Below are 16,057 nucleotides of genomic sequence, written 5' to 3'. Positions count from 1 at the left end.
GTATAATCCTTGTATGTGAAATAAGTTGTTGCTGAAGTCTGTCCGTTTTGGATCCTCTTGAATATATTTTAATTATTTCGTATTATTTTCCCTGAATCTTACTGCCATAAGTCCATATAAAGTCCGTTGATCGTTTAAACGAGTGTATAAACTTGAACGGTATGTTTTTTTTCACTGGAGTTACAGGGCTTGTGAAGCCTGCTATTGTTTTTCAAAGGGTAATGATAACATTTGTCGCCTACGTGATTCACCGTGGTACAAACTAATCGTAAAGTGCACAGCATGTTATATGACCGTTCCCTTCGGATCGTCTGCTGTTGCTCTGAACACCATCGAACAAATTAAAGTTCATCTAGATATGTCGAGTGTTCGATGACATGAAGTAGTGCGCCATGATGCCTCCTCGGATACTAGTCACACATTCATGCGATCTATGCTGATTTGGGTATGATAGATGAAATATTTCACCAGTAACAAGGGTTATCCGGAAAACACGACAGACAAAATTTGAAAATAAATTTCATCACAGAAATGTATCCTTAGGTATCCTAGATCTGTATTGCATCACCTATTTTGACAAATACAAAAACATCATTGTAGAAATTAGTCTTCGTACGTTCTTCGCATTGTATGGTTCAAACGAATATCTATAATATTGTTACAGAGAAATTATCATAACTTTGGTCATTATTATCAGTCCGTCATCACTATTCCTTAACGTGTATAAAACTAATGAAGTAGATCCTGGTATGTTAGGCTGGAAAATTCATGAAGAGTCATTTTTGGGACACTAGATTGTCACTTCATTAATATAAATAGCCCGTGATGACGGTCAAAATTGATTTGCTTAAAATTTCGATAATGAATGGTCTTGAATGGCAATATTACAAACAGTTCTAGTTTCTTGAAAAAATATCTGTCACTTAGTATATATTTGTGTCAGTCTAAGTCGTAACATAAAACTACCAGAGACACAAACAAATGCACTGATAATACCCCAGAAATCTTAAATTACGGAAATTGGATTGACTCCAATTTTACTGACGACTTGTTAATTGTTCGGTATAGAATGGCGTCGGAAATCTAATACATAAAATTTGACCTAACCTTGAATACTATAATGGCAATTATTTGATTACCCACATCAGTGCAGTAGAGTGTAAATCCACCACGTCAACTCTGTATCAAACAGGACTCACATTCCATCTAACATTTGGAAATCGTGATAGAAAAATAACCCCCCCAAAAAAACCTGGCGTCATATTACAAACGAGGTATTCAATAATGGATAGAAATATGATAATGCCAATAGGTTTCTGTCATAAATAAAATCATTTGTATTGTGTTAAAATTTGAATCAATTGTATAGATTAAACGACGCCAACCATAGTGTTAAATCAATCGATTCTATATTGTGATAGCTACATAATCTGTGTAGAAGCCACGGGGACGAGTTCACTCTGCATCAATCGATTCATTTATCAAATGTTTGTCAGTCTAATGGTTTTAATGATAGATTATTTTTCGTTATTGGTATATTCCTCCGCCTTTTCACGGTTGACGAGTCCTGTTTGCCATTGTGAGTCGATATGACATAAATAGTGCGTGATTGTTTTGCAGGACTCTTGTCTCCACAGTTGCGGACCATCACTAACATAGGTTTGAGACAAAACTGATTAAGATATCGCGCCCCGAGACTCATAAATTCACATGCTCTATTGACAAACACAGCCCTAAACATCTCTCATTTGTTATCTCCAAAGTCAATTTTGTAGCCTGTGTCTTTTGTACTGACTTTCCGTGCAATTAAATACAAAGAGATTTTTTAAATTATTTTTTTTTCTCTTGAGAAAATTGGTACATCCCTGGAAACGAATGAACACTTATTCACGTTTTATGACTAAGTCAGTGTAGGTAATGCTGGATAGTGAAACCGTTGTCTCACGCGACAGGTGTAACAAAGGTCATACATGAAAGAAGTATCAGGGCATCAGGGACGTTTACATAACGGAAACGACGGGACATGAAATTATTTCCGCCTTCATTTTCCTTTTCTACTCGCACCTTCAACTGAAAAAAATACTGTCTGAGTTCTATGCTTTCATGTTCAAAATAAAACCGTTCTTGTGCTGTTCATTTTGTTTCTTTCCAAATTTTCCATTTTCTAACTTTCGAAGAAAGATTTGAAACTGGGTTTAATATCAAGCTTAGGGTAAAATATAAATTAGTGATATTTTCATCTTGTTTAGCTAAATCTTCAGCCAAACAAGCATTTTCATTGGTCGTGACATTTTTCAGGTTAACACCAGCATGACATAAAAAATGGCGCGAATTTGTACGTCACTTTTGTTGACCAATGAGGTAGTTTCAGAAATTAACGATGAAAAGAGTATAATGTGAAAGTCAAAAGTATTAGAATCTTTGATTAAATCAAAAGGATTTTCTTCAATTATTTTTTTAATGTTTTTAAGACATAAAAAAAAAAAAAAAAAACGGAGTGTACACGCGTGCATCAGAATTAATCATGTCAGTTAGGCAATGGCTAAAGAGAGTGGTGATTATTTTTACTGAACAAATCTTTGTTTTATTCTTTCCCAGACAATATGCGGCTGGAATTTCTCGACGGTCTGAAGTGAGATACGATCCCTACACACAGACTATCCAACCGCTTGATAAAAAGGAAACGGTCGACGCCATTGCTTTATCCGTTCGGAATGACATCGACTGTCTTCAAAAAGCCACGAAGGGTCTGGAAACAATTCAAGTGTCGTAAGATTAGATTGACTAACCGGATACATACCTTTATCACTTTATTGGTCATGTTTGCTCCTGAATTAAGAACATTGTTATAATATCATCGTTTTGAATGGCATCCCATCATGTCATATCTTAGGATTTAGTAATATGACTTTGAAACGATTTCTGGGTACTTATGTTGAGTCTAAGTTATTAGCTTCTGCATAGTCTATCATATATGTAGAAGTGTGCGTGTTTGTAATCATGTGATATGCTGATCTGATGTCGTTTAATCTCAGAAGTAAAAATTAGATCTGGCTCTCTTCATTCCAGGAACTCGTTCCACCATAATTATACCAAGGACTAACCCACCCTCTAATTTTACAAAACACTGCTATTTACTTCGCAGTTTTCCGCTATAATAGCAGTTTAGCGCTTAAGATAGATTTTCCTATTTATGCATGTAGTGGATGTGCGAGAATATTACAACCGTGAACATGTATATATATTTTACAAATTGTACATTTGGGTCACTTAAGTAGATATCGGAAATATATCGATGATTTCATTCACATCTTACCTGTAATATTTGACAAATAATAACAAAATATTGTAAGCAAATAAGATAGAGTGACATTCTTTATTTTTTCGTCTTTTGTTTTTGTTTATTTTTTTAAGGGAGAGGGGGAAGGTGTGTATTTGATGATTGACGAGTTATGCCCCTTTGGTGCATTACAGAGTATATATATGTTACACCACAATCTTACCCATGTACATTGTTTATGACTGTATAAAGTAATTTATAACATGTGAATATTCTATATCAAGGCCAATGATTATGTTTCCTTTTTTCTCTACCATATCAGATTTTAGTACTGACGAAGATCTCCCGATATTGACTATTAATAACGACTACTGAAATTCGAAATGTTGTCTCCGTATAATCTTCCTTATAGACAGTTTTTTTTCTCTCAGTCTATCTGTTCCTTTGATAAAGGTAAATGATAAACAATTTAATCTGATTGTATCAAATCAGTCTGTAAAAAGTGATGATATATGTATATATGTATGTATTCTCTTTCATGCTACTGCTTTCTGTATAATCCATACGACAAATAGATATATGTGTCGGTATCACGTGATTGATTGGCCACAGAGACGCTAGGCTCAGATGTTACATCGTAGTGGACCGTTCATTGTCTATACACCAATAAATGGTTGACCTTTGACCTCTGCTTGCTCAAAGTGTCACAGAAATGTTTCGTATCTATAATGTTAATATAGGCTAGGGCTGTTAGTACATAGTGGTCCAAGCTTCTACAACCACTCAATAAATTCTATTGCAAGTTCTTCAGTTTTGTGTTTTTTTCTTACAATATCTTTGCACTGACAGGTAAGCTTCGAAGTGAAAGTTAAATGGACAAAGGGTCATTATACAATGATAATTCATCAAAAGCCCTCACCGGAGATAGGGGTTTGATATAAATGCGCCATTTTAAACACAGCATATCATCACAACGACATTGAAGGGTGGTTTTGAAGTATTGAAAACGTGAAAAAATGTGCTCTAGAAGGATTACTCAGCTCGCAGATGAACATATCAGTAATGAAAATCCTATCAATTCATTTGCCCAAAAATAAAAGGTGATTAATTTGAATAACAAAATGTCCCCCAACATTATAAACCCCGATGACAAGCTATGATACCGTTGCCTGGCTTGAATCACTGTTTATCATGTAGCCTACTGACAACAGCCGTTGATTAGAGTATAGATTTCCATGTCTGACATACACACATGCACTAAACAAACATTTTGTTTTACGTGATAACAAATGTAGTCATATATTTAAGAAATTGTCTTCCTATCTCTCTACCTCCACGATTTAAATCTCGATATGGCTATTCAGGAATCATTTATTAACCGATTTGCTGCAACTTCGCAAGCCGAACCTCGGAAACAGATTTTGGATTTTCGGACTAATTCAAGCAATCTTCCTAATAAAATGTCTCCACTTTATATCCGAGTGACGAAGCTATGTCCCCTACACAGTGTCGAAATGATAAGCCTTACATGCCCACTCTTTTCCCTCAATGGTCACAGATACGAGAAGAATGTCGCTCAGTCTTAGTCTAAACAAAACAGACTTTATTTCAACGACAAACACGAACCAGCTGACTGCAGTTCACCAATAGTTATTAAAATGATTACAGTAACTGGTCACACTTCAATGCTGCAATGTAGGAAAAGTTCCAGACACGCTTGAGACGACTGATGTGTTTCAATTTTAATTTGCTATAATTCAAATTTAAATAGCTAAATGTTTTTGGTCATTTTGATACAATGTAGATATATGATGCGTATCTAATATTGGAATTGAAGTGATTTAATGCTTGGCTAACTTGCTGTCTCACACAAACAAATCACGTCAGAATGCATTTCAGCAATGACCGCCTGATGTCACTGTCGGAGACAGGCGATAAACAAGCACGGCGATATGTCCAAGCCTTCATATCCATTGAAAATGAATAGTTTTAAATTATACCAGAGAATTCCCCGGAGTTGAGCTGACCAGCGAAATAGAACGGCAAACACATCACATTAAAGTAAATGTATGTGTCTGTTTCAGTTTCAAATTACTCTGAAAGCGTTCAAAGGACGTAGATTGTGCGCGCAGTGTGCAATGCTGTTCCAAAAGTGAACTAAACAGGGACCCTGCCTATTCTAATGGTTCGTATCAACCGGAACACTTCGAACGAACGGACTGTTTCCATTTCAGGAGTTTAGGGGACAAGCAATTGACATTTTTCAAATGGAAGATTTTATTACATTTTATGAGGCATGTCTTAAACAAACTACATGCTTTTAATTACGCGACCGTCGATCTGTAGCAGCAGTTGACTATTTTGGGAAGAAATACACCAAGCAGGACTAATGTACAAATCCATGATTTGTTGAGCTCAAGTCAAAATTACCAGTCAGTGTTGGTCATACAGATGGAATTATCTAGTGGCGCGTTTTAAATTGCAAGTAATTTTGTTTCGATCATTACATAAATACACTAGATTTAATAACACAAACTATATTAGTGTTCAACAAGACAAATTTTATTGGGTCCAAATGAACGAATGCTAATTAGTAGAGTTAAAAAGAGACAATAACCTAATAATGGTTTTAAGCTTTGATTCAGTGATTGAAAGAAGCAAAGTAACGCCTGAATGAAAATATATTAACGTTCTTTATCATAGAAAGTTTCCTACTAACAAAATTCTAAAGTGTCAGACTGAAAACAGAACAAAATTGAAAACATTAATTTTACATTCAATAGGGGCATAAAAATGACAGACAGAAGGAACACATATAATTTCTGGTTTCATGCCATATTTCGAATTGATGATGAATTGAGAGGTCGAGGTAGTCCCATCTTTTATGTTTTGTTGAGATCATCCGCTTGTACAAAGGACAGACGAGACATGTCATACACGCTGCCGAGCCATGCGAAGATAATGCATTAAAACAGTTAGTTCCGGCTGTCATTCCATGTCGCTGCAGCCATCTTTCACTTTCAAACTTCTGCCTCTTATCAAAATGGCTGACACTAGGGTAAATGTAAGAGGTACGTAATCTTACTGCTATCATATGCTTTCCTTTCGTAGATTTATCAAGATTTAAAATGTACGAACAGGATGTTATTTCTTATTTTTGTGCATCCTGTTTACAAGTTCAGGTGAAACTACAGCCGAAGAAATATTCCGGGACAAAAAGTTATCGCTCAATAATTGTCTTATACCCGTTTTGTCTCGTAAGAAAACTAGCTACATATTCTCACAGGTTCGCCAACGTAGCTTAGGTATTGCCCTGTCTGAATCACATGGACGTTCGTTACATGTATGCGTAAATTAAATGATATTCCAAAACATATTACCAAAGTTAACTAGAACTGTCGCAAGGATGCCGACTGATAGCCCCCGCTCTCCAGTCAACAGTAGTTGTGGAGGGGTTGTCCCAACAAGATTCCTCCAAAGTGTCTTCGTTTGGTCTTCCTGGCAACCAAATGGAGACATTATTTTTTTCGAAGTTGATATCATTGTCATTTCCCTAAACCTTTTTATACCAATTTCAACTTAATTAGATAATATATTAATTTCGACCAATCGGAAGTCTACAAAGTATTATTATGGTAACGGTTTTGAAACACCTAATATGTCAAATTATAGGTTATAATAAGATGTAGCATTTGATCGAGTTGAAATGAAAAGTGAAAGGGCAAAACTATATATCATAGTGATGTAGCATGTCATGTTTGAGAAATATTGCTTCAATACTTACTTAATTAAATACACTTGACACAACATTCCAAACAGAATTGATTCATAAAGGGGCATAACTCTAACAAATGTTGTCGAAATTTCACGAGTGCGCAACACAAGTGAAAGATAAAAAAAAATGACATACGAGTGAAATATGTTTGTTATTGCTGGAGACGCTATTAAATATTCTATCAATTTCATTTTCAAAAGAAAATATCCGAATTACTGGCATATATAGAAGAGATCTAAAAGGAGAAAACTTACTAAGCTTTTCGCAGACATTACTCACTCATTATAACTTCACAACATGCGAGAAAATTTGGTCATTTTTTTAAAATCATGAAGAATATGTTAACACAAAAATAAATTTCAGTGTAAATCAATTTTTATATCTACATAGAAAAAGTTACTTATTCATGTCACGACCAGACAAACTTTGCGGTAAAACGTTGAGAGAGTTTAACTTGTGATAAATTACTACTCGGCTGAAAATATGGCGGCAACCTACAGCTGTCGCTCTGTCAACGTGTTAGCTTCACATTCAAGACGTGTGGTTTGGGATTGGGTTTGATGTCTGATAAGGTACTTTATGTTGCATTGTTTGCTGACTTTCATTGAAATGAAAGTTTACCGTGTAATTGAATGTCGTGTTTCAGGTTACTGGCGAAGAAAAAAATAAGAAATTAAGGAAAGAAAATGATTATACGTTAACAATAATAAGTTGTTATGCATCTGAACGCCGGAAATCATAACAGTCAAATGCTTTTGTAACATGATTCGGAATCATTGTTCTTTTTATCTTAATCTACACAGTTTGAACACTCATATAAGGCATTCATATAGACGACTGAAATATTTACGAATGTTAACATGACGGAAATGCAGTCAGATTTTAAATATGATGAGATACTTGGTCAATATTATTGTGGCAACGTGTTCCAATATTGTCCAAAGTTTGGACTTGAGTTACTCCTTATTGTATGGACATTTTCAGTCTTAGGACGTACATACTGTCCTAATAACAGCCATTTCAGAAAATAGCTTTTAAAAACACGATGACAACCGGACCTCTTCGGTTCCTCAGTGCATTGATGGTAGTCAGTACGAGTTATTTCCCTTCTCACAAGACTTCTTTTTTCAAACAAAGGCAGCGAGTGAGGAAAATTCAAAGTTCTAAAAAAATTAAAATGGGGATGTGAATTATCGCTTTAATCAAATAAATTCCGAAATGTTCATATATCTGATATTTTTCGAACAACGTCAACAACGTGTGTATATTCTGAACCATTTTATATATCAGGTGAAGTAGAACTTTGTACCTCTGTAACACAAGCAGTGTCTTTCACCAGAACAAGTGACTAGCACACAACAGAGCCAAATAAGGATTATACTACATCATACAGCTGTTTCGTTCTTCTAGGACTCGTTAGTGAGGCTAAGGGTCATAAATTTGAAACCTAGGAGGGCGACTGAAATAAAAATTTATCAAAGGAAATATATAACATTTACCAGAATTGTAAATGATAATATGAAAATTTGTAGGAACAAATGCCGGTAAATAAGCACACTTTCACTAAGTTACTAGTTATCTAAAATCACAACCATGGTCAGATACACATTTGATGAAATTTCTTTCAGTAAATGCTAAAGGAATTATCTGTTGCATTTATCTCTGTAACTTACATTAATAACTGTGCTACTAGAATCCTGACATTCTAAAAAGGATTTATGTTTCCACGTGGTGAGGGTCGAGGGGCTCTTTGTTAGGTAATTTGTCTGTACAGAATGTATCCTTCTGATAACATTCGACCTTACCTTTACTTCATGGTATCGATGGTGTTCGTTCTGTTCTTAATCAAATGTGTTTTCATATATGAAAGACATATTTTTTCTATAAAGTTTATAAGCTTATTGTGAATATAAAATGACGGGTTTACGACCGTGTCTATTTCGTGAGGAGCAGGAATTCAGTTCATAAGTATAAAAGGAAATTAATAATTCTAATGAAGCGTCACTTCCGATGTTCATGTGTGTGATATCACTATTGATGTACTTTTTTGATGACGGAGAGCTATTAACTCCCAAAAGTAATATGATAACCATCTGTATCATTACAAATACAAAAAATTTCTGTGTGGAGGAAATATTGTACAATCTTATTTCATACATCTACCGAAGTAATGGAGCATGTCACAGTGATAATTCTGAATCTTATAATATCAATATAACCATTTAGCGGAATAATCATCAACTTTGGCAAATTTTAATCACTGGTAGCACTTCAAAATATTAAAGGATGGCGAGGAATTGATAATGTGATATTTATCTATTGTTACAAATATAAGAGATTTTATGTTCAGCGTAACAAAACTCCATATCGATACCATATTATGATCACTCTTAGATTGGTGTTTGGGGACATCTCAGTTGATAATTGGTGAGGAATCACAGAATCCTGAAATAGCTATAATGAATTTTCACTGGCTTCTACTTTCAATTTGTGCCCGGCATTGCATTTTTCATCATGTCTGTTTCTTTTTCGCGATAAAAAATGGAAACCTAGGAGGCGACTGTGGAAAAACCAAAGTGATAAAAAAGCTAAAAAAATCTATATGGACAGGTTCACTAACCTAGTAATTTAATAGATGTTCTTATTTTCATATATCGCATAATTTCATACAAGTACAAATATATATCCTGAACCGTGCCACTATTTAAATTAGTTCATACGTTAAATGAAGGTTAGTTTTACTATTCCCACTAAAAAGACGGCTAGGTTAATGACGCTGAAACCATCAGGCAAACAATTACAGCATATACTTCTAACATCACAGCGGAATTTTCCAACAATATCAACCTAACATTTAACAACATATACACTTTTTACGTTCACAGTGAAATTTTCCTAGGATGTCATGACGGCGATCATAAAACTTTCCAATAGACTTCATAATCTTGCATCTTAGAAAAGTGTTAGTGATACATGTTGGTAGGTAAAACGGGGCTGTTACATTCTAGAAAATAAAATTCACAACAGAGGAAATGGATTCGTCCTGTTGGTTACGTTTTGATAAAAACTGAAACAAAAGATATAGGACAGTATATATTGTTCTTGATGTCAAACACTGAATGGTGTATTCGATTAACATTATATATATACTGAACAGAAATGCAACTTTCTTGATCATAAGCTATTTTGTATTAAATATACATTTCCGTATAAAAAGTGAAAGGAATATTAGGGCACCTTACCCAATCCTCCATTAAATGTTAAAAATCCTTCATCCGTGACAAAAACTCCGGTGGGTCTAAATGCATGCGTTCTTTACCATTCAAAATAGTGTCAATGACTGACTATCACCAACATACGTGATCACCAATACATCTACAATAAATAATTGTTTTCACAAATATGCCACGACATCCAAACTTGACAGAGGTCGAGCTTTCGCAATACTCACTTCAGAGTTCACAAATCAGCTATAATAAGTCGGTTGGTTTTACGTCTCAACGCCACGGAAAAAGTTGATGACAGACCGAGATCCGGACGTTCACTTGTAACGTTGCGACGTCGAGAGCGGTTCATTAGGCTTGGCCAATTTGCGTGACAGGAGATTAACAGCAGCCGAAACATTACGAAATACCATTGTTAATGGAAACCGTCGAATCCACAAACAAACTGTGAGAAGTAGACTGAGAGGCAAATTTACGACGATGTTGCCATTACGATGATTTGCCAGTGACGCCTCAACGTCGAGCACATCGTATGCAGTGGTTGACGGCACAGGTGCCCATGCGTTTCCCTATGGGGCATTGGAGGTCTTAGCTCTTCACGGATGAATCGCGATTCACATTATTGATTGCTATCAACGTGTGTACCGGCGTCGGCGAGAGCGTCTTGCAGACCTTTGTGTTTTAGAGTACGACAAATTTCGGGGTGGATCGGTTATGGGTTGCGAAGGAGATTTGAAGACATCTTTAGCGACCATTAACGGGAATTTAATGACTGCACGCCATCGAAATGATATCCTGAAGCCTCATGTCGTACCTTTCATTACAAGGCAGCATTTTAATTTTTCAGCAGGATAACGCAAGGCCACACAGTGCAAGAGTTTGTAGGGACTTTCTTGCAACCCAGGACGTCATCCCAAATCGAACATTGTGGGATAAATTACACAGAAGAGTTCGGAGTCGAGCAAACATCCCAGATAATCTCCGCCAATTTGCCAGCGCATCTACCGACAAGTGAAATAATATTCCTCTACGGACAGTCAGTGTTCTAATTCATGACTGCCTAATGAAGTCCTTATTTGTTATGAATCTCCAAAAATTACCACATTACTCATAAGATTTCTTTTATTTCTTTTTCCTGTTGGTATGTATATCTTCTACGTATTCAAGGAACACTTTTACTATAATTTATTTACAACTTAATGCATGTCCATCGCATATCACTCAGGGTTATAGTGTGGCCGGATATATTACTTCGGCGCTGATAATGTTCACGTTGTTAAATCACATGTCTTAAGCCAATTATCTGCTGATAATCTACAGGTTATAAGTAAATCAATAAAAGTCAACAGGAAACACTGAAGTAATTTCGTACGAATGTGAGTGATTCGACTGAATTAGTTCCACTTTCCATATTTCAAACATTTTATTTCATATTTTGTGTCGTTGAGGGAGACAATGTTTATTAAAACGCTTCCTGCTTTTGCATGTAGGTTGGCTAATCACGTGGTGTTTAATTGATATCAAGAAACATCCAGAAAATACCAACATGGCAACATATCATAATTCGAACTCAATTCCATCAAATTAGGGGGAAATATAAACAAAAGAAAGATTTACAATGAGACTCCTGAAATGGTAATAGGAGAATAAGACCAGGTGTTCCGGAAGAGTAATGTCTTCTGCTTCATCTATGACAACCGCCTTGTAAACCTTGGTTCATCCACATAAGTAATGTCACGTTCTCAAACGAGAGCATGGTAAGCAACTGCGGAATCAACAGGCAAACTAACGAGCATCAAATACGTCCAGCTTCATGTCACACAAAGAAATAGAGTATTTCTCAATGACATCACTAAGGCGACCATAAAACTTCCCCATACTTTTCGTCAACCTGCATCTTTTGAACCCTTGTGTTACAAGTTTGTCAGTCAGTTGACGACTTCTTGCACGAAAATCGTGGATATGGGAACAGTCCCTTGAATAGCGAATGAATTGTAACATGTAATTACCATACCTTGGAGGTGTATTGATATTGTTCTCCAGAATTAGAAAATGTGGGCGTTTCATTTGCATCGTATATGCTTCCAATTGAAGTCACGTGTCATTTTAGCGTAAGTAGCATCAGACCATATTAATTTAGTTAGATGTTTTACCGAAAGGAAAATATTGAATATCATAAAACTTTGCAAAGGATATTCTTATTTCATGATGTATATTTATCTTAGACGCATATACAACTACATGGAAAGTATTCCATGACATGCATTTAAGAAAAAAAATATTTTTATTCGACCCTTCAAAAGTATATGGAGATACCGAAAATTGCAAAATGTCACAACCCAAGCCTCATAACGCAATATGACCTGCCTGAGATATATGAGTGAAACATATGTACCTGCCTCTACCTTTACCTAGAGGAAAGCACTCACTTACCTGAACTTTCGTTCTTTATTACTTTCGTGTATAACGACCCGGGAAGTAAAACAAGTAAGTAACAGAACACACTACCCGAGATTCACCACGCCTACTGTCACACGTTACATTGCTAAACATAGCAAACGGATACCTTTCCCTTTACAACAGAATGCTGAAGATTTCTACCTCAGCAATATGGTTTTCGGGTATGCTGAATACCTTTATTTAAGCCTAGAAGGATTATTTGATAGTGGGTCCTTGTCGTTGTGAATGCTGTTGGTTTGAAAAACAACGTGTTTTCCTTTATATAACGAGATTTCTGTTACCTTCCCAGCATATCATTTATCAGTTATGAGATAACAAAGAAACAAGATAGGAGTCTGTTGTCTGAATTCATCATTACAGAAAAATTAACAAATTTTGATATACCGCTGCAAATAAAAGTAAACTTTATACAACCATGTATTATCTAATAGTTTAACACGATAGAAAATTATGATATTTACGTGACAAAATCACACGTATAACACTCAAGAACACTGTTACCATAGCGATGATAAGTACGGGTCATAATTTACTTGCATTGATAACGATAAAACTAAATTTGCACATTGACTTGTAAACTATATTCCAGGAAGTAGAAAGGAAATACTTGTCTATTCACACCGACTGAGATTCTGTCTTTATATGTCTAAACGGATATATCTAACAATGACCGGATAGAACCACGCCGATAGACTTTAGCATGTTAAGTGTGGGCAGTAATGGTGCCTGTGTATTAAGGCACGTCCACACAACTTTCAAATTCATTCCATACAAACCGAGGTGATTTACACTTTCACATTTGTGTAAATTTTTCATACTTGTTCACACTTAGTTTCAGCCAAGGCAGCCAGCTTGCTATTTTAAATATCCAAAACATTAAAAAGTAATGGTGATAATGCTTCGCGTTTATTTACATTCACTACCGGCTGAAAAAAAAAGCAAATTTTTGGTCGTTTTGCGAAGGATATGTTACAATAGACAAACAGGATAAAGGAGAACACCAGGAAGTATGATAACACTAACAAACATTCCTGAACTAACAAACTTCAATAATCACGCTTTGAACAAACCTTCCTGTTAGAGTGTACCGATACACAAATATTTTCATTCGATTAATTTCATGATGTCATATTTTGATAAAACGTGTCCCTTAAAATTAAGGAGAAAACTACACACATAAGTAGACGAAGTAACATCGAATGATGGTTGATTTTATTCATTTGAATTACAAATTGAACAATTATACAAAAAGAACGTTGACTACATTGATACACTGAGATTTGGGAACATTCTTTTGTGAAAAAACATTGATGTCATTAGTATTATGAATATAAAATAGCATACTTTGTGTAATGTTACATCTGCCATGAGAAGGTGTAAGTGAATACAAGACATAACCCGATTAACACTCCTATAATGGTGTTTTTACAACTTCCTAATTGTAGTGTCTTAAATTGTAGAAAAGAAACGACCAAGGAACAATGTTCTAGGATGATCCCAAATAGGTCTTTTGATGAATTTCATTTAACATGGTAGAGTCATAAAAATATTATTGTTATAAGATTCTAGAATATACGTATTAGGCTTCAAAAACTTAAATGATTATTTTAATCAAATTCTATGATCTAATGAGCGTTAAGGTAATCTCCGACACCACCAACTTTCCCGGTATTGTCTCTGCCAGCTTCAACTCCGAGTTTGGAAATCCGAATTATAATGACAGATTTTGTCTTGTATATACATAGAGGCCATTTGTCTCCTGCTGAGAGTTGTTCGTTTTCAGTCGTTCGTTTTCTCTGTAGACTGACCATATTGCCCTCACTTCTAACGATAGCATACTTCCATTGCTGAAACATGCATCCATTTACTTGCACAGTTTCTCTGTCATTACCGTCAATGACTTCAGCTAGAGCCTTGACGTCATTTTCAGAGGGAGAAAATGTGGACGGATGTACAGCCAATGGTTTTCCATCTAGACCAAAAATCCCCGCAATGTATGAGTCGTCTTTGTCAGTTCCTTTGAGAGTTTCGTCTACGTAAGGCTGCCAAGACATCCTGCAGTACAACAAACATTGTTAGATGTCTACAACATTTATCACATCTGTCTAAACACTGCAGTGGCTTTCAATATGTCGACATAAATGCATGTCACTTAGATGACAAACACTACAAACAATGTAATTTTTATTTCACATCTTTATTTTGAGTACCTAGTACCCAGCAGGACATATAAATGCAGACTATATTTCGAGACATTCTCCCTGTTAACATGCTAAAGTAAAACATACGTTTATCAACGTAATTCATGCTCTTTTATGCCATAGTTCTACTTCCTTGTGGGATATGAACCGAGATATGTACGATAATTGATAGCCAATATTTATATGACGGTTGTCTTCAATGATATAATGTTTCAAAGTGAAGGACTTAGTCTCTTCTGCTGTTTTTTTAAACATGTATCACCTCCATGTATATATTCTTTGGCTTATGGTTTGCACACTCATTAGTTTTAATTTCGTTTACATCAATTGTTACTACACTAACAACGGGTAAAGATTAACTTATGTATTTAGAACTTTGCTTACCTGTATTATTAAGGTGAAGACAGGAATATATTATGGTGATCTCCGACGGTCGGTGAGGGCTGAAACACAACTGCTGTCACGGGGAAGCTCTCTGTTAGAATAACCTGGTATATAGGAAATGATACCCTACCGGCGACCGGGATATAGTCATCAGGTTAACTCTGTGTTTGTGAGTTCTCACGGACATGAAATTCACAACATTGCTATACAATTCCTAATGAAAACGACAAGGTCTGAAAATGATGTTCAGTAAGGTCTTACATCCTAGAATTAGGGATTCGCCAGAATTATATTGACTAAGCAGACTACAGATGAAAACAACGTTAATGTTTTACAGGAAAGGTGGTATATGAGTAGAATGCTATATAGAATAGAATAAATAGTTAGGATTTATAAGAAACTATCTCTAACTAATTATGGCACTTTTTTTTACCCTTTTTATCTGAATATCGAACTGGTAAGTATATAGCCAGTGAGCTGACAGGAAGACCGTAACAACCACTGGAAGTCATCAAAACAGCCCCTAGCCCTAACAAAAGGCCACTATCGAGTAAAGAGACGCCGTCTGGTGGAACATGTAACTGATATAACGTAAGTTTTAGGCATAAATTTCATCTAAATTACCTACCTAATATTTATTTAGTTCATGAGTTAATTTTCAAGCCCAAATCATTGTTTTATATTGTATTTATCGCATTTATATACACGAAATAAGAACTGTAAGCTAAAGGGA

The 16,057-nt window shown here is 35.4% G+C and overlaps 2 protein-coding genes across 2 annotated transcripts in view; one reads left to right on the top strand and one right to left on the bottom strand.

Moving 5' to 3' along the window:
- LOC132549338 (tyrosine 3-monooxygenase-like) overlaps positions 1–2,773 on the top strand; it is a 47,183-nt gene extending 44,410 nt beyond the window's left edge. Inside the window, exon 12 of the mRNA XM_060213269.1 lies at positions 2,599–2,773. Within this exon, the coding sequence (XP_060069252.1) occupies positions 2,599–2,773 (175 nt within the window). The remainder of the gene's footprint in view (positions 1–2,598) is intronic.
- Positions 2,774–14,061: 11,288 nt separating this feature from the next.
- On the bottom strand, positions 14,062–15,356 carry LOC132549343 (uncharacterized). The gene is made up of 2 exons (XM_060213272.1): positions 15,325–15,356; positions 14,062–14,794 (listed from the first exon to the last, which is right to left on the bottom strand). The coding sequence occupies exon 2, from the start codon at positions 14,791–14,793 to the stop codon at positions 14,365–14,367; it is 429 nt and encodes a 142-aa protein (XP_060069255.1). The 5' UTR covers position 14,794; positions 15,325–15,356; the 3' UTR covers positions 14,062–14,364.
- Between the last annotated feature and the right edge of the window lie 701 nt (positions 15,357–16,057).

Source organism: Ylistrum balloti, unplaced genomic scaffold (genome assembly GCF_031769215.1).
Source record: "Ylistrum balloti isolate Yb309-2 unplaced genomic scaffold, AGI_CSIRO_Ybal_v1 Utg370054, whole genome shotgun sequence".
In the NCBI taxonomy this organism is placed as follows: domain Eukaryota; kingdom Metazoa; phylum Mollusca; class Bivalvia; order Pectinida; family Pectinidae; genus Ylistrum; species Ylistrum balloti.
The sequence above is the reverse complement of the archived record's forward strand: the minus strand, read 5'-3'. Positions and strand labels throughout refer to the sequence as shown.

Excerpts from the sequence above, each read along its gene's own strand:
- LOC132549343 (XM_060213272.1), bottom strand. The coding sequence starts at position 14,793 with ATGTCTTGGCAGCCTTACGTAGACGAAACTCTCAAAGGAACTGACAAA.